The sequence below is a fragment of the Eleutherodactylus coqui genome, chromosome 9 (assembly GCF_035609145.1).
Source record: "Eleutherodactylus coqui strain aEleCoq1 chromosome 9, aEleCoq1.hap1, whole genome shotgun sequence".
NCBI lineage: Eukaryota > Metazoa > Chordata > Amphibia > Anura > Eleutherodactylidae > Eleutherodactylus > Eleutherodactylus coqui.
This window is the reverse complement of record NC_089845.1, coordinates 152,780,516-152,799,873: the sequence shown is the minus strand read 5'-3', so window position 1 is coordinate 152,799,873 and position 19,358 is coordinate 152,780,516. Positions and strand designations below refer to the sequence as shown.

Here is a 19,358-nt window from a genome sequence, read left to right as displayed (position 1 = left end):
GGGATATCTTGCCCCCCTTCATTAGGCTACTGAATGAAACTAGTTTGGATGGCACATAATTATAACATACAGATGCAGGGGGGACACACTCCTCCTGATCTAAATAAATGTTCACACACAGAAATTTTTTGCACTCAAAACCTAAAACAACAAACAAACAGAGACACAAATTGTAAATCAGTCTACTGAGCTCAGGAGAGTTTTATGATGTCTTATCTCTCCTTCAACCTGCACATGGAAGGAGATGCAGCACCACCTAGTGGGTGGCAATATGATTATAAGTCAAGATCTGAATTTTTATGAAGTTTTAAAGCAAAAGGAAATAAAAATAAGAAAAAAAACCCAGTTTTTAATAATTCAGAGGAGGACATCCCCCTTGACCTCCTTCAGACCTTTCATATTTTTCACTTATGCAAGAATCCCGTGCTGAGGTTTAAGCCATTCTTGAGGGTGTCAAACATGACCATAAATTTGTACTCCCAAATTCTTCTGTGATGCTGCAACTTGAAGTTGCCCTTCAGTATGATAATACTCATCAGCTCTATGCCAGGCGCACCTTGAGGCCAATGGGGTTGCCTCTGAATCCGTGTTACAGCTCACTAGATTCATCCTCACACACAACTATTTCTCCTTTGCCAAAGAGATATTCCTGCAACTCACCGGGACCGCCATGGGCAGTAACATGGCACCGCACTATGCCAACCTTTTCATGGCAAATACAGCTGTCCAACCTAAACAAAAGGAACAGATAACATTGCAAAGTCATGAGATAAAACAAATAGAACGAATCATGTTATAAACCCACAGCAACAAGGTGCCATTACTGCTCGCCGACTGGTGAACACAACATAGTAACATAGTATGTAAGGCCGAATGAAGACATTGTCCATCTAGTCCAGCCTGTCTATCCTACTGTGTTGATCCAGAGGAAGGCAAAAAAAACCCAAGGCCAGAAGCCAATTAGCCCTTTTGGGGGAAAAATTCCTTCCCGACTCCCTAATGGCAATCAGACTGTTCCCTGGATCAACCCCTAATAGTTCCTACCTGCCTATATACCAGGATTGACACTTAACCTAATATTTATATCCTGTAATATCCTTCTCCAGAAAGACATCAAGTCCCCATTTAAACTCCTCTATGGATTTTGCCATCACCACTTCCTCCGGTAGAGAGTTCCACAGTCTAACTGCTCTTACAGTAAAGAACCCCTTTCTGTGTTGGTGATGAAACCTACTTTCCTCTAATCGTAGCGGATGTCCTCTTGTTACCGTCGTGGTCCTGGGTGTAAACAGATCGCGGGAGAGATCCATGTGTTGTCCCCTCATGTACTTATACATGGTTATTTGGTCGCCTCTTAACCTTCTTTTTTTCTAGAGTAAATAGTCCCAATTTGGATAGCCTCTCTGGGTATTCCAGTCCCGTCATTCCATGTATTAGTTTAGTTGCCCTTCTTTGAACCCCCTCAAGCACTGTGACATCTTTCCTGAGCTCCGGTGTCCAGAATTGTATGCAGTATTCCATGTGAGGCCTGACAAGTGCCTTATATAATGGAAGGATAATGTTCTCGTCCTTCGCCCCTATACCTCTTTTAATGCACCCCAAGACTTTATTTGCCTTTGCAGCAGCTGACTGGCATTGGTTACTCCAGTTTAGTCTATTATCCACTAATACCCCCAGATCCTTTTCCATATCACTTTTCCCTAGTGGTACCTCATTAAGTGAATATTTGTGACATCCGTTTCTCCTGCCCATGTGCATAGTCTTACATTTTTCAACATTGAACTTCATTTGCCATTTTTCTGCCCAAGCCCCCAGCTTATCCAGGTCCGTTTGTAGCCGCACATTGTCCTCCGTTGCATTAATTATATTGTATAATTTTGTGTCATCTGAAAATATTGATATTTTGCTGTGCAGCCCCTCTATCAGGTCATTGATAAATATGTTGAACAGAGTGGGGCCTAGTACTGAACCCTGTGGCACCCCACTAGCGACTGTGGTCCAATCAGAGTATGAGCCATTTATTACCACCCTCTGCTTTCTATCATTGAGCCAATTTTTTACCCACGTACACACGTTTTCACCCAATCCAAGCTGTCTCATTTTGTATATTAGCCTATTATGTGGCACGGTGTCAAAGGCTTTAGAGAAATCCAGATATACAAGATCAATAGATTCTCCCTGGTCCAGCTTAGAGCTTACTTCATCGTAGAAACTGATCAGATTTGTCTGACATGAGCGACCCTTCATGAATCCATGCTGGTGAGGAGTTATTCCCTTAATCTCCTTGAGGTACTCATCGATGGCGTCTCTCAGAATTCCCTAGAAGTTTTCCCGTTACTGAAGTGAGACTTACTGGCCTGTAGTTACCAGGCTCACTTTTGCTCCCTTTTTTGTAAATTGGAACCACGTTGGCAATGCGCCAGTCCAATGGTACTACACCGGTCTTGATAGTGTCTAGAAATATTAGGTATAGCGGCCTAGCTATCTCGTCACTTAGTTCCTTTAGTATCCTTGGGTGTAATCCATCTGGGCCCGGCGATTTATCAATTTTAGTTTTCTTTAGACGCTTCCGCACCTCCTCCTGCGTTAGGTATGATATTTTGTGAGGGGTTCGTTTTATTCCCCTGCATCTTGTGTGGCATTTCCTTTTCTTTGGTGAATACACTTGAGAAGAAACTGTTTAGTAGATTTGCTTTCCCTTCGTCATCATCAATGATTTCTCCTGCATTGTTTTTTTAAAGGGCCAGCGCTCTCCCTGCAAATCCTTTTGCTGTTAATGTAGTTGAAAAATAGCTTCGGGTTGTTTTTGCTCTCTTTTGCGATCCGTCTTTCTGCTTCCTCCTTGGCAGTTTTGATCTTATCTTTGCATATTTTGTTTTTTTCCCTGTACGCTTTTAGCGCTTCTTCGCTGCATTCTTGCTTTAGTAGTTTGAACGCTTTCTTTTTTTCGTTTATTGCCCCTCTTACCGTCTTGTCGAGCCACATTGGTTTCCTTTTAGCTGAGTTTCTTTTATTTTTAAAGGGAATGAACTGCTCACATGAGGCGATTAGGATCCTTTTGAACTTTTCCCATTTGTCCTCTGTACCGTTATTTTTGAGGATGTTGTCCCAATTAGTGTTACCGATAGTAGTTCTAAGCTCATCAAATTTTGCTTTACTAAAGTTTAGTTTCTTTGTCTCTCCCTGATAAGGCTTCCTATTGATTGACAGCTGGAAGTTGATTATATTGTGGTCGCTGTTCCCCAAGTGCCCCTCAACCTGCACCCCCTTTATACGTTCCGGTTTGTTAGTTAGTACTAGGTCCAGAATGGCCCTCACTCTTGTTGGTTCCTGCACAAGTTGGTTCAGGTAATTTTCTTTAATTACTCTCAAGAACTTATCACCCCTGTGAGATTTGCAGGTTTCGTTCTCCCATGTTATATCTGGGTAATTAAAGTCCCCCATGATAATTACTTCGTTGCGGTTTGACACTTCTTCTATCTGCCTTAGTAGTAAGTTTTCAGTTTCTTCTGTTGCTTTTAAGGTGGTCGATAGAAGACCCCTATCAGGATTTTGTTATTTTTTCCTCCCTGTATTTCTACCCACAGAGATTCCACCTGTTCTTCTCCTACCCCTATATCCTCCCGTAGCCTCGGCTTCAAGTTCGATTTGATGTACAGACATACCCCTCCCCCTTTCTGGTTCCTTCGGTCTCTTCTGAAGAGATTGTACCCCTGCAAATTCACGGCCCAATCGCACTTATCATCAAGCCATGTTTCAGAGCTCGATGGGGCAAAATGAGGAAGACTGTCTGCTGCCCTAACAACCAATCAGAGCTCAGCTTTCTCAGAAGCAGACTACACAACAAGCTGCGCTGTGATTGGTCGCTATTATAGGGCTGCTTTACTTTCACACAGCTCCATACATCTCCAGTGTTCTGGAGGTCTGATAGTTATAGACGGGGTGAGCCGCCATTGTGCCGGTAATCACCCATTATCATATGTTTCTGGCGGCTTCATAACCTCCTACTGGACGAAGAAAACCCTCATCTCTTGTAGGACGGCAGAAACATCGTCACTTCTCCTCACACAAAAAGCGCGGCACAGAAGCTCCGCCCCTCATGTGCCTGGTCACATGGCAGTGACAACTTCACTAGTCTCCAGCCACCACTTATATTCCCTGCTGCTGAACTCTGACCCTCACGTGACTGATCACATGGTGATGACATCATTACAGGTCCTTCAGCCACCGCTTATTCACCCAGGCACATTAGCCTCTTACTGCTGATCACATGGGCATATATCTATATTCCACAACACTTGTGCTTGATTCACAACCTGATTGGTTGTATACGTTGGCTGATTCACAGTGATTGGCTGTTTGGGTTGGCTGATTCACAGTGATTGGCTGTTTAGGTTGGCTGATTCACAGTGATTGGCTGTTTGGGTTGGCTGATTCACAGTGATTGGTTGTTTGGGTTGAATCTAGCAGAAGTGTTGCGGACTATAAATATCTGCAATCACATGGTGATGACATCATCATAGGTCCTTCAATCACCGCTTATCTGCCACATATGACTGATGGCTACATCAACCTATAGTCTCTCTCTATTGTAAAGCTCCACCCCTTCTATAGTGATCACATGATGGTGACGTCATTACAGGTCCTTCAGCTATCATGGGTATCTCCCGGCCACGTGACATAGCACCTCCCAGGAGAACAGACATTCTAGCCGCTACCACAGCTCAGCTCCTGGTTAGTATTTATGTCTGTTGTTGTGTGGAGAGCTCTAATTCTCGCTGTTATCAGCCAATAGGACAGTTCTCATTAGTATTTGCAGGACACACATGTCCTTGTATGTGACAGCCTCACTGTTGTTGTGACCCTGCCGGCCTGGACGCTTAACATGGCCGCAGCGCCTCTCTGACTACCTGATGCATACGGGGTATTAGTACGCATCAGTCTAAGATATTACATGCTGCTCTGACTGGTCCGCGCAGGTCATGTGACCAGTACTGGTTAACCCCTTAATGACACAGCCTACTTTGGCCACGAGGACGCAGCGGAGCTCTGTCAGGGCTTGTTTTTTGTATGAGGAGCTGTGTTTTTTATTGTTACCATTTTGGGGTACATCCGGCTTTTTTGATCACTTTTATTGTGGGTTTTTGACAGACAGAATAAGCATTTTGCCTGCGTTTTTTACTTTACCCTTTTTCTTTTATGCCCCTGTGGGGACTTGAACCATAAAAGCTCTGATAATGCATTGCAGTATCGCTCACAATAGTGATAGTGTTCGGTTGCCATGGCAAGCCATCGGCCCTCCGCGATGATGTCACAGAGGGAGCACATTCCCTCTGTGAACCTTTTACATGCCGCGATGTACATTGATGGCGGCATATAAGGGGTTAAGAGTGGGATCAGCGTTCTCATTGAACCCCGCTGCTCAGCTGGAGGCCGGCCATCGGTCACAGCTGTCACCTGGTTCAGCATGGCGCTGGTTTGTGAGCCGTGGCATCCCTAGAATGTACGTTAATGCTCTCTTTCAATAAGTGCCCCCAGCCAGGATGTACACTTACTTCCTGTAGTGTTAAGGGGTTAATCAAAGCAGGTGTAGCGTCTTAACCCCTTAAAGACCAAGCATGTTAAATAAACGGCGCTTGGTCCTGGGCTTTAATCCCGGCTGATAGCAGATATACGACGCGCAATTAAAGCCTCAGCCTTAATCAAGCAGTAGCAGGTAAGGTCCTCGGCTATCAGTCACAGCTGAGGGCCAGAAGGAGAAGCGGTTTTTCACCACTTCTGCCTTCTCCTTTCCTGGAGTACATAGCACTCAATGAGCACTATGTACTAAGAAGTGAAAGTATTTCTTCCACTACGCGAGCCGGCGGTCACATGACTGCTGGGTGCCCCCTGTTACAGCAGAGCTGCAGGGTCCTAGCAGATCCAGATCAGTTCTGCTAGTGACTATTGCCACTACAGGGGATATTTCCTCTGTAAGGCCGCCTGCACACGGGCGGAAATCCCGCGGGATTTCCGCTGCTCAAAGGCTACATAGGATTGCGTTAACAAACGCAATCCTATGCAGACGGCCGCGCGAAATCTCGCGCAGCAAACTAACCGCCGGATGTACTATTTCTGCCCGGCAGCCGGCACATGAAAGAGCCGGAGCCGACAGGCGTGGGTGAGTACGATCTCGTCCCTGCAGGCGCTCGGGTCGGATCCCGCAGCGAGAATCCTCGACGCCGGATCCGACCCGCTCTTCTGCAGGCGGCCTAACTGGGGCTCCTATGGACACCCAGCTGCAGTGGAAAAATGGAAAACAAGCCACGCCCCTTTTACAGCAAAGTGGCGTACAGTGACGTAAAGGACAAAAAGGTTACAAAATCTTGGCATGAACAAATGGTGCAACTTTTTACACCAGAATCTGCTGTAACAATCTATATGAATTTCCCCCACTGTCCTGTGTCCCCCCTAACAAGCTCAGTGGGGGCTACATATACAGGATTAAATCATTTCTATACAATTTTTGGGGAAAGAAATGGGAACATAATCAAAAAATTACCATTGGCTTTAGAGATTTGTCTTCACAGTGCGCACCGTGCGGTATAAGTGACCTTATGATTACGTCAATACCAGATGTCTGTTTTACTTCCTTTATATAATAAAACATTTAAAAAAATTTTTTTTTTGCCCAATTCTGGCACATTTTTAAAAAAATTTCAGAAGAAGTTGTAGTTTTCATTGAGGTCATCATGGGGCGCACAAGATGTATTGATTAACTTTTATTCCTATTTTGGAGGAAGTAAAAACCGCAGATCTGTCATCTAGTTGTTTTTTTTTTAATTTAATTTTTAGACCAATACCAAGTCAGGCCGAATTCACAAGAGCGCCGAGAATACAAGTCATTGATTTCAACGGGTTCATTCACATGTGCACATTTTGGTCGCCCCCAAAAAATAAACAGCACACTCTATTTTCCTACACATTTGCGCAGGGGAAAAACACATATTAAGATGATTTAAATAATTGGCCATTTCAAAGGCTGAGACCATTGCTGTGTGTTCTGTATATCACATATGATGATGTCCCTGTAGGATTTACAGCCGCTCTTTTCTTCATAAAGGTTCCTGCGGTTCTACAACCTCCAGTTCATCCCAGTTTCTCATCTTCTCATCTAATCCGCTCCTTCTCCTGAATGACCCACCAAGGATGGCCGAGGACAGGAAGGAGATCACCAGAAGAATATTAGACTTCACCTTGGAGATCCTCTACCTGCTGACCGGAGAGGTGAGCGCTTCTACATTTATATCATCTTTATTGTAGTATTTACCAAGTCATCAGGAAGGGAAATCCATAATGAGGAGTAATAGGAAGAGTCCAGTGTCCTGTATAAGAGCTTCCAAGTGACCAGCAGAAAACGTGAAGATCGGCCACCGATATGGTCAGTTATGTATTATGTAACCAATGTACTGATAGTAATGTTATAGGAGTAATGAGAATGATAAGTAGGCAGGTTGTATCCAGGAGGAGAGGAATGGGGACAAGAGGATCAGAGGCCGGAGTGTAGTCTGGAGGGGAAGAGGAAGAGAGGGCTGGGAGCAAGAGGATCAGAGGCTGGAGTAAAGTCTGGAGGGAGGAGGAGAGGACCGATTACAAGAGGATCAGAGGCTGGGGTGTAGTCTGGAGGGGAGGAGGAGAAGGAGACGGCTGGGAACAAGAGGATCAGAGGCCGGAGTGTAGTCTGGAGGGAGGAGGAGGGCCGGGAACAAGAGGATCAGAGGATGGAATGTAGTCTGGAGGGGTGGAGGAGGAGAGGGTGGGGAACAAGAGGATCAGAGTCTGGAGGGGAAGAGGAGGAGAGAACCGGGAACAAGAGGATCAGAGGCTGGAGTGTAGTCTAGAGGGGAAGAGGAGGAGAGGGCTGGGAGCAAGAGGATCAGAGGCCGGAGTGTAGTCTGGAGGAGAGGAGGAGAGAATCAGGAACAAGAGGATCAGAGGCCGGAGTGTAGTCTGGAGGAGAGGAGGAGAGAATCAGGAACAAGAGGATCAGAGGCCGGAGTGTAGACTGGAGGGGAAGAGGAGGAGAGGGCCAGGAACAAGAGGATCAAAAGCCGAAGTGTAGTCTGGAGGGAGGAGGAGGAGGAGAGGGCCTGGAAACAAGAGAATCAGAGGCTGGATGTTATGCTGATGTTGAACACCTCCCGTGGTGTTCGACGTGCCGGTTCCGCCAGGCCGCGGTACCTCCGCCCACAGTTCCCAAAACAAAGGGAAGTCCCTCCCAATTATCAGTGGGTAGAGTAATTTGTTAACCACCCCCACCTGGTGTACATAGGTTCCGCACACTGTGCCTATGGTCACCTGGGCAACCGGGTATTCTTTAGTGTCCCCGTGTATACAGACCACCCCCAATCTGCCCAGGGGGCCCAGTCCAGTGGCGATGGCTGAGTCCAGCAACGAAATCATGCTCCCTGAGTCCAGCAAAGCTGACACTTCCACACCAGTCCCTTGACACATCTGTGGCTGGGTGTCTCTGTCCACCCCTGTAGCGCAGGTAGAATGTGCCACCAAAGAACAGTCCCGGCCATAGGAGCATTCCATGGGTTCAACCCGAGCTGGACAATGACCGGCGATATGCCTTGGACGTTGGCACTCCCAGCACGTAATGGGGTTGACCGGGTTTCTTTGCAAGGGGCTCAAAACCCCTCCGGTTCCTTGGCTTCCTTTCTGAAATGGATTTGGGGCTCTCTCTCCGAGCGTCTGCAGGAGGACGAGGAGGCCTCACAGCCGCCGTTGTGTCTTCCGCTGCAACATACCGTTCGACCAAGCCCACCAGGTTGTCGATATTCTCGGGATTTCCCTGGGCCACCCATCGTTGTATAGGCCTGGGCAGAGTCTGTATAAACCGGTCCATCACAACCTTCTCTACTATTTGTGTAGGCGAGGAGGTTTCCGGCTGTAGCCATTTTTTAGAGATCAAACATTTGTGACCTGGGAGGTTTGTCTTGGCTATACTTCAAGTGATGGACTCGCTGTGCTCGGACTGCCATGCTCACCCCCAGGCGAGCCAAAATCTCAGTTTTTAGCTTATCATATTTTCCGGCATCCTGTTGGGGCAAGTCATAATATGCCTTTTGCGGCTCCCCAGTGAGATAGGGGGCTATAACTTCCGCCCATTGTTCTGGTGGCAGTTTTTCCCTCACTGCCACCCTTTCAAAGATGGCCAGGTAAGCTTCCACATCATCCTCTGGGGTCATTTTTTGTAACGACCCCCTTTACAGTTTTTAATATGTCCATGCTAGCGGATGACTTCTCCTCTTTTCTTTTAGTCTCCATTAGCATCGCCATCTGACGAGTCAGCAATTGATTTGTTTCTTACTGCAGACACAATGCTTTCTGCTGCTGTGTGCTAGTTGCTGCTAGCTGTTTTATTAACTCCTCCATGGCTATGGCAACAGTTTGTTTTTTCCTCGGGGAGTCTACTACTGTCAGTGCCTTGAGCTGTTTTATTAATTCCTCCAGAGCTATGGCAACAGTTCTTTTTTTTTTTTCCCTCGGGGAGTCTACTAATGCCAGCGCATCCTCCACCACTTGTAGCACAGCGGGGGTTAAAGAGCACGCCAAACGGTCGCTTTTCTTCTTGTTTGGTTTATTTATACAGTCTTCAACAGAAACATAAACCACTGGGTCTCCAGAGAAATAATAAATGATTGCAACAACAAAAGTCTCTGTTCAAGTTTAACCCTCCACAGTCCAGAGGTGAAGCAGGTAAATCCTCAGCTGAGGAGACCATATCAGTCCATAGAGTTGCACAGACATGTGGATGTCCAAAGCGCAGCTAGTCCTTATGCCTTCAATCTCTCAGGCTCTAGTCCAAGGCCAGGCGTACCCCCAGGGGTCCTGCTGGAACCATGCAGCGCCTCGTCCACGGCGCCTCTCTGCTCACACTGGAAGTCACAGAGTAACTGCAGCCTGAATCTCCCAGGCGCACACACCTCCCTCTACCTTCCACCTGTCTCCTTAAATGGCATGCTGGACAGGTTGTAAGATCTGGCCTGGAATGAAAGAGGACCGGACTACCTCACAGAGGCTAATAACCTCTGTGACACATACCTTCCACTCTAGACCATTCCTCTCACCCTGTTACACAACATTTCAGATGTTTAGGCTGAACTGGATGGACATGTGGCTTTTATTAACCCTTACAAACTATTACTATGTTAATCACTTTGAAAGTTGGCAGGTTTGTGACTCCGTTTACTTTTAAATCGCGACATTTATGAGCTGCCTGGGTTTTGTGGCTGCTGTAGATTCCTCCTTGAGATCTTTTGAGAGCAACTTGTTTAGTAATTGAAGACCAGCTAGTATGAGGAGTATATACAGATGTCCTTCCTCAGCTTTCCTCTTGCTTCACATATCGTTATTGAGTGGCACAAGATAACCAGCTTTATGTGTAGTTATGATGTGAATTGCAACTTATCAAAGGCTGGACTAGTATATTGTGATAACTTACTGAGTTCGTATTGGGAGAATTGGAGTCTTTAATGAAATTCACCAGAAGATAAAGGGTTGACACATCTGTAATTAGGGTTTCTGGGAGGATCTGGAGTAACATTTTACGATGTGGTGATGGAGTTCTTCCACAATGTGAGGGTAGCAGTGGTATTTCCTAGCTTGCAGTGTAATGAGGGCAGTTTGGGTGGACGGGGGGCAGATTGTAATCCTCTAGAAAGGGGGATGTGACGTCACTTATTATTGTGTACATGATGATATTTCTCTCCATACACAGGATTACACAATAGTGAAGAAGACATCGGCGGACGGTGTGACTCCCATCATCCATCTCCAGGAGTCAGGAGGATGGAGCAGGAGTCATTTCCCCATCACAGAGCCTCCCTCCCCGATACATGAGCAGAAGATCCTAGAGCTCACCAACAAGATGATGGAGCTGCTGACAGGAGAGGTGATGCTGCGGGGGATGGGGGACATTATACAGTAACAGGAGGGGTCTGGGTGATGACTGGATATTGTGTTGTCAGGTTCCTATAAGGTGTCAGGATGTGGCTGTCTATTTCTCCATGGAGGAGTGGGAGTATATAGGAGGACACCAGGATCTGTACGAGGACGTCATGATGGAGGATCACCGGCTGCTTACATCACCAGGTAAAAGTTCTATATAACATGCTTAGTTCTACCAACGCAAAATTGTAGACAGCGTTAGGAAGGGGAGAGGGGTGTAAAGGTATTTTAGGATCCCCCGCTATCAGAAAAGGAACTATGATGCCGCTTCTGCAAGCACTATGGAGACGGGCATTCTCTGAAGTCTCCGTTGGCCTTGAGGACTAGGAACAATGTTTTTGACTGTTCCTTCACGTTCCAGTTGCATTAGCATTACTGCACTCATAACTATTTTCTTTCGTTGAAGAATTTGTACTCTATTTAGGTGGTATTTTTCTAAGTACTATAGCTAACCAATCCTCAGGATAGTTTCTGAATAGTTGATCACCAGGAATCCTGAGCTGTCAGTGCGGAGGGGCCGGATGTCCTCATCAGCTTTGGAGCCGGAAGTGTAACAGGCGGCTTCTCTCCCATTGCTTTCATTAGGACTTCCTGCTCCAACCCTGATGACTGCATTCGGTCCCGCCGCACTGACAGTGAACTGATCAGCAGTGGATCCCCAGCGACCAACTATTAATGGCCTATCCTCAGAATAGATCGTCAAGGTCCTGAATAGCCTTTGCCCAGAAAACCCTTCTAATTTATATTTTTACTTTTGGCAAAAAGTAACAAACAAAAAGCCAATCCGCTTCAGCTTTATAAGTTTTATGGAATATACCTTTCTGTCCTGCGCAGATTGGTAGTCGTGACAATAGAAAATGTATAGAATGTTTAAAACTATATATATTCAAACAAATCACTGAATGCCAAAAGTCCCAGTGAGAGGACTGAGATGTCGGGTGAATAGACGCCATTGGGAGGGCTGTATGGACCTGACAGCGAGGTTGTGACGTCGCCGCCCTTTTGTTGTACGGCCTTTTTCACAGGGCTGCTCTTCTCTGTAGTATTTGTATCCCTGAATGGCTACTTTGTTAGAGTCGCCTGACTTGATAATTATTTTATTATTAGTTGATAACTGCTCCAAGAGGACCCCCCCCCCCTTCATTCCCCCCCCCCCCCCGTCCAACCCCAGACAGGAACGGGAACTCCTCCATTTGTTTCAAACGTAATGTGAGAGAATGTCAAACGCTTGTACTTTCTCCGGCAACCCCATTGCAAAGAATTTGAGTGCTGGTGCAGATGTGTGGCCACTGCTCCATTCATTCAAGGACACTCTAGACCCCCCATTCTCATGATCGGTGAGGGTTCCATTGGTTGGACCCCACAATCAGATGAGGGATAAATTAATTTTGTGGGGCAACCACAATAAGAAAGCCGTATGTACCTCAAAACGGGTGCCAATAAAAGCTACAGCTCATCACACAAAAAACAAACGCACCCAGACCTCCGTACATGGGAAGATAAAAAAAGTCATGGAACTTTGAATTTAGTGCTCTAAAAATATTTCCCCAAAAATGTTTTTTATTGTGCAAAAGTGGAAAAACCTAAACAAAATTATATATTTGGTATCGTCGTAATCATACCGACCTGCAGGAAAAAATGTATCGTGTCATTTATGCTGTATAATTAACGCTGTGAAAAAAATTAAAAAGCAATGGCAAAAGTGACGTTTTTTTCTTCCCTACTCTCAAAAAAAAAAGTTTTACGATACATTACATGTACACGAAAATGCTATCAATAAAAACTACGGTTCACCGGGCAAAAAGCAAGCCCTTATACAGCCTAAAAAAGTTAGGGCATTTGAGAAGTGGAGATGAAAATCCTCTAAAAATCGTTGCGTCCTCCTGGCCAAAATAGGCTGTGTCCTTTAAAGGGTTAAATGGATGATCAGTCTTAAGCCGCTCACACGGGCAATAGTGTAAGGGCAGCGTTTTACTAGGGTGGAGCTGCTTTGTATAGCTGTGAGCGTCTGCCCGCGCTGTTACTGCGCTTTTAGCGCAAAGCAAGCCGATGACGTCCCCACTATAATTTTCTCTGCACACAGCGTTCTACCGCGTTGAAAACTTTCCCTGCTCATTTCAATGAGCTGCACTAACCACCGGGATCTGAGGACATTCAGGTTATCCTTTCTCTATCAGCTCATATGAGCCGCACAAATAAAAGTAATGGGCTGATAGAAAAAGGAGCGCTGAGTGGTAAGATGTACTTTTTAGATTTATCTTCCTCCCTGTTCCCTGCAAGTTGCTGCTTGCTCTATAGAAACATGGCTAGTAAATATTAGGAAATAATATAGTCCCAGTATTTCTGGTGGTGCAATGTGCCACACAGCTCTGCTACATGCACGTCTCACACACACAGCTCTGCTACATGCACGTCTCACACACACAGCTCTGCTACATGCACGTCTCACACACAGCTCTGCTACATGCACGTCTCACACACGCAGCTCTGCTACATGCACGTCTCACAAACGCAGCTCTGCTACATACATTCTTTATACAACAGGGATGAAAAGGCAGGTATGGAGTAGGTGATGGTGCAGATTTTGACTCAAAGCCAGCCCCTCATTGCTGCGCCCTCACCTGGCTAGCCGCTATTCACAGCCACCAGTCAGGTGATTCAGACATGGGGGCATCACCTAACTGGTGGTTGTAGCGCTTCGTAATGGTTACTGGGTGAGGGCTGCTCTGCCAGAAACTGACACAATCAGCGTTGGTTCTGATCGCAGCAGTTAACTGTTTAGATGCCGCAGTCAAAGCTGAGGGGGAAACTCCTACCCGCATCTCAACAGCACTTCCCACAGCGCGAGTCGAAATTCGCAGCAATGGTGCAGATTTTGACTGTTTTTAATGTGGAAAATCTGCAGCATTTCCGCTACTTGTGAGCGCCCCCTCTAAGACAAAATGTGTATAGAACTACATTTCAGGAACTGCCTAATATGTATTTTATGGTGACTGCAACTTAATGTGCAGCAAAAAGTGCTGGTGAGCTTCCTGCCTGTTCTATAAATCACACATACACATTAGGATGCAGAGGATTCCACTGAAATAGGAAATAGAAAGGACAAACTTCTACTTGTTCTTCCTGATGGATCCTCTTTCAAGGCTCCTTTAAGGCTGGAGTTGCTTCTAGGTCTCTACTTTATTTATTTTTTGGTTCTCTTACCAGCAAAGCTGTGCCTGGATATGGGCTATTAGTGCTTGGTCCAGAGCGGTAGACTAGTGCGATAGGGCACTCTTTGCTTATTTAAACAGGGTTTGTTCTTATCCCTAGGCAATGTAGGGTCAGCTGGCAGCCCTATGGTGTTAGATAGGGATCTGACATGCGCACCCCTGGTTGTCAGAATGGGGATTGTAACCAGGATGGCATAGCATAGATCAGTGATGGGCAACCTTTTGAGCTCGGTGTGTCAAAATTCACCAAAAAACCGAGCATAACTCGGGAGGTGTGTCACTTCGAGAAAAAAATCCATAAATTCGCGATATTTATAGTTTAAATAACAAATATGTATAATTGTAATGTATAGCTGTATTTAATAAACCCAAAACACCCATAGCACAGGCCCTCACCTCTCACTGCCTCCCCCTCACTTATGTCAGTAATGATGAGCCCCCAGCAGCGACAGCGCCCGCCACAGTGGCCCCCAGCAGCGACAGCGCCCGCCACAGTGGCCCCCAGCAGCGACAGCGCCCGCCACAGTGGCCCCCAGCAGCGACAGCGCCCGCCACAGTGGCCCCCAGCAGCGACAGCGCCCGCCACAGTGGCCCCCAGCAGCGACAGCGCCCGCCACAGTGGCCCCCAGCAGCGACAGCGCCCGCCACAGTGGCCCCCAGCAGCGACAGCGCCCGCCACAGTGGCCCCCAGCAGCGACAGCGCCCGCCACAGTGGCCCCCAGCAGCGACAGCGCCCCCCACAGCGGCCCCCAGAATTACCTGCCTCTCACACACGGCGGCCCCCAGCATTACCTGCCCCTCACACACGGCGGCCCCCAGCATTACCTGCCCCTCACACACGGCGGCCCCCAGCATTACCTGCCCCTCACACACGGCGGCCCCCAGCATTACCTGCCCCTCACACACGGCGGCCCCCAGCATTACCTGCCCCTCACACACGGCGGCCCCCAGCATTACCTGCCCCTCACACACGGCGGCCCCCCACACACGGCGGCCCCCAGCATTACCTGCCCCCCACACACGGCGGCCCCCAGCATTACCTGCCCCCCACACACGGCGGCCCCCAGCATTACCTGCCCCACACACACAGCGGCCCCCCCCCAGCATTACATGCCCCCCACACAGATACCCCCCCCAGAACCCATGTACTTACCTCGTGGATGCTCCGCTCCTCCTGTGCCCGGCGCCCTCCAGCAGCGATGATCTCCCGCACACACTGTGACGTCAGTGTGTTGCAGGACGCCTTCTCCCCCGGACGCTCCTGCGGAACCAACAGGTAAGAGACGTCGGGGGACGGAGGATCCTGGTGCACACTGACATCACAGTGTGCGCCGGGATCAGCGCTGTTAGTAGTGCTGGTTAATGAATACCGGCAGGGGAGCCGCGGCCCCTACCGGTATTCATTAACGCCCTACCGGTATTCATTAACAGGGGAGCGGCCGCGTGTCAGCGACTATGGCTATGCGTGTCAGTGCTGACACGCGTGTCATAGGTTCGCCATCACGGGCATAGATGAACCAGTAGCCTAGCACCGTTCAGCATCCTCCTTGCTTGTGAGCACATGCTGTTATTGCTGGTGCAAACTTAGCCCCTTGCTTTGGTTCTATGTTCTATAGATGAACGTTCTGCCTAGCACTAAGTGGCATTGTCTGACTTATTGAGCACATGCCTCTACTGCTGGATATACTTGAACCTTCTCTTTTGTTCTGTTTTAAGTAGTAGGGCTCCTGATGAGTCGCTCCTGCGACAGAAACGCGTTGAGCCAACAAACAGTTATATCCAGAGCCAATAAATAGCTACATCTATATAAACAAACCATTAAGGTCTCTTTAATCTGATATATATCCAGAAGTTCTAAAAGGTCCTTGCCTTTGATAGGAATTTTCACATAATCAGGGACTACTTGCTTAATCAGTTGACTATTGGACTGAGATAGGCACCGTTTTGTTCTGCAGTAGGATCAATAAGTCGGCAATATTAGTCCGGCAAGCTATCTCCTGCTGACAGATTAGTTATCTTGGCCCTTCACGTTGGTCATAGATGACACTGTATACCTTGGCCCTGTTTCTCATCTCTACCCGTGGGCCACTTGAATAGATCTATTACGGTGCGTACTGGAATATTTTAGCACCTAAGGCCTCCTTCCCACGAACGGATTTACGCCGCGTAAATTCGCGGCACAAATCCGCTGCGTTGCCCCCTGCTATTAGGTTCTATTGAACCTAATAGCTCAATGCTCACGATGCGGAATTCCACTGCGGAATTTCGCACCGTGAATTCACCCGTCCTCACCCGCGGCATGCTCTATTTGCTGCGGGTGTACGCGCTGACGGCTTCCATTGCAGTCAAAGCGTGAAAACGCTTTCCCGCCTACCGCCGCCACGTCATATGACGCGGCCGGCGCGTCACGTGACACAGCCGGCCGCGTCATGTGACGCGGTGGGCGTGTCACATGACGCGACGGCGGTGGGCGGGGAAGCGTCTTCACGCTATCTTCCACTGGTAAGTATGGGGTCTCTGGGGGGGCGCCGTGACGGGCTTCACTGCGGAATATTCCGCGGCGGAGCCCGTCACGCTCGTATGAAGCCGGCCTAAAGGTTATGTTTCTCAGGAGGTCTTTTTCATCTTTTAACCCTTTCCAATCCAATTTGTATCCTGGTTTTCCTAGGGGGCTTACTCTTTTTCTGCCATTATACAATGGTGCTATATGCTGGCTGAAGCCAGTACTGCATGAGGTGACACGCTGGATAGGCTCCGACAGCAGAGAGGCTGGCAATATACAGTAAGAGAACCTGACAGACGTCTTCCAACATCGGAGCTGTACAGCCCTAAATCATAATGTTCTCAGAGGTCAGACAGTGGATTGGAAAGAGTTAAAAGTCATTAGTAAAAGTTACGTTTTAACTTTAAGAAGTCAAGCGTGGCTGTTTTCAGTCTAATAGGAAAGTTTTAGAATTTTAATTTTTTTGGTTGTTAGAAAAAAAAATTACAAAATGTATTTTTAACCCCTACAGAACTTCCCAGTAAGAACTCTGAAGGAAACGTCATGTTATCAGTAAGTTATAAAGTAGAAGATGAAGATATCCTGCAGCACTCTACAGGAGGAAACCTCATTACCCTTAATGTACATCCAGGACTTCACAGTACAGATCTATCATCCAATCCCTCTCATCATGGGGAACCTTCTGCTGACCAATCACAGGTTGTTACCACAAGTATGGGTCAAGAAGAGGAGGAAAGGGTTCAATGTGGTCAACAGCTTACAAAAAGCTCAGCTCCTATTACAGACGGAAAAAGTGTGTGTTTTCAATCACATCTTGAGCAGCATGAGAGAATCCACACAGAGGAAAGGTATTGCTGTTCAGAATGTGGGAAGTATTTTATAGATGAATCAAAACTAGATAAGCATCAGAGATTTCACAAAGAGGAAAAGCCATTTCCATGTTTACTGTGTGAAAAACGCTTTACATTTAAATCCAGTCTTGTTATACATAAGAGGAGTCACACAGGACAGAAACAATTTTCATGTTCAGAATGTGGAAAGTATTTTGTAACTGGAGAGAAGGCACATTCATGTACTGAATGTGAAAAATATTTTACGGAAAAATCACACCTTGGTACACATGAGAGAAGTCACACAGGAGAAAAGCCATTGAGGTGTTCAGAATGTGGGAAATGTTTCACGAAGAAATCACATCTTGATAGGCACGAGAGAATTCACACAGGAGAGAAACCATATTCATGTTCTGAATGTGGGAAAGATTTTACAGGGAAATCAGATCTCATTAAACATGAGAGAATTCATACAGGAGAGAAGCCTTATTCGTGTTCACATTGTGGGAAATGCTTTACAAGTAAATCGGATCTCATTAAGCATGAGAGAATTCACACCGGAGAGAAGCCATATTCATGTTCACTATGTGGGAAATGCTTTACAGATAAATCAAATCATGTTAAGCATGAGAGAAGTCACACAGGAGAAAAGCCGTTTACGTGTTCAGAATGTGGTAAATGTTTTAGAAACAAATCAAATCTTGTTAAACATCAGCGAATTCACACAGGAGAGAGAAGCCGTATTGAACTTCTCTACGATGAAACACATAGAGTGGTGGTTGAAAGTTTATGAACCTTTCAGAATTTTCTGTATTTCTGCTTATATTTCACCTAAAATTACATCATGTTTTCACACAAGACCTAAAAGTAGATACCAAGAACCACAAACAATTGAATCAAAAATATTAGATTTGGTTATTTATTTATTGAGAAAAATGATCCAATATCACATGTCTGAGTGGCAAGAGCATGTGAACCGTTGCTTTCAGTATCTGGTGTAACTCCACTGTGCAGCAATAACTGCATCTAAACCTTTCCGATAATTATTCATTAGTCCTGCATGTTGGCTTGGAAGAATTGTAGCCTATTCCTCTGTACAGAACCGCTTCAGCTCTGTTATATTGATGGGTTTCCTCTAAAGATGAGCGAGCGTACTCGGTTCGGGTGTTTTTGCACTCGAGCACCGCTTTTTCCGAGTAACTGACTACTCAGACGAAAAGATTCGGGGGGTGCCGGGGGTGAGTGGGGAGTTGCGGGGGGGGGGGGGGGAGAGAGATCTCCCCACTGCTACCCCTCGCTCCACCACGCCGCCCCCCCTACCCCCCCCCCCCCCCCCGGCACCTCCCGAATCTTTTCGTCCGAGTAGTCAGTTACTCGGAAAAAGCAGTGCTCGAGTGCAAAAACACCCCAACAGAGTACGCTCGCTCATCTCTGGTTTCCTCCCATGACCTGCTCACTTCAGGTCCTTCCACAACATTTCTAAAGAATTAAGGCCAGGACATTGACTTGGTCATTCCAAAACTTTAACTTTATTCTTTTTAACCGTTCTTTTGTGCTTTGGGTTGCTGTCCTGCTGCATGACCCAAATTCTCTTGAATTCCACTCACAGGCAGATGTCCTGACATTTTCCCTTAGAATTTGCTGGTATAATTAATTGCTCCATCAATGATGGTGAGCCGTCCTGGCCAAAATGCAGCAAGATAGACCCAAACCATGATACTGCCAACAGTGTTTCACAAATGATGTGAAGTTTTTATGCTATAATGCAGTGTTCTCCTTTCTCTACACTCAGTGCTTCTCATTTACGCCCAAATGCTC

General features: G+C 46.8%; 1 protein-coding gene across 1 annotated transcript in view; it reads left to right on the top strand.

The window, feature by feature from the left end:
• LOC136578717 (uncharacterized) overlaps nucleotides 1-18,728 on the top strand; it is a 91,425-nt gene extending 72,697 nt beyond the window's left edge. Inside the window, exons 20-24 of the mRNA XM_066578893.1 lie at nucleotides 4,695-4,734; nucleotides 7,103-7,266; nucleotides 10,766-10,939; nucleotides 11,016-11,139; nucleotides 17,222-18,728. Coding sequence (XP_066434990.1) covers nucleotides 4,695-4,734; nucleotides 7,103-7,266; nucleotides 10,766-10,939; nucleotides 11,016-11,139; nucleotides 17,222-18,333 — 1,614 coding nt within the window. The 3' untranslated portion in view covers nucleotides 18,334-18,728. The remainder of the gene's footprint in view (nucleotides 1-4,694; nucleotides 4,735-7,102; nucleotides 7,267-10,765; nucleotides 10,940-11,015; nucleotides 11,140-17,221) is intronic.
• The last annotated feature ends 630 nt before the right edge of the window (nucleotides 18,729-19,358 follow it).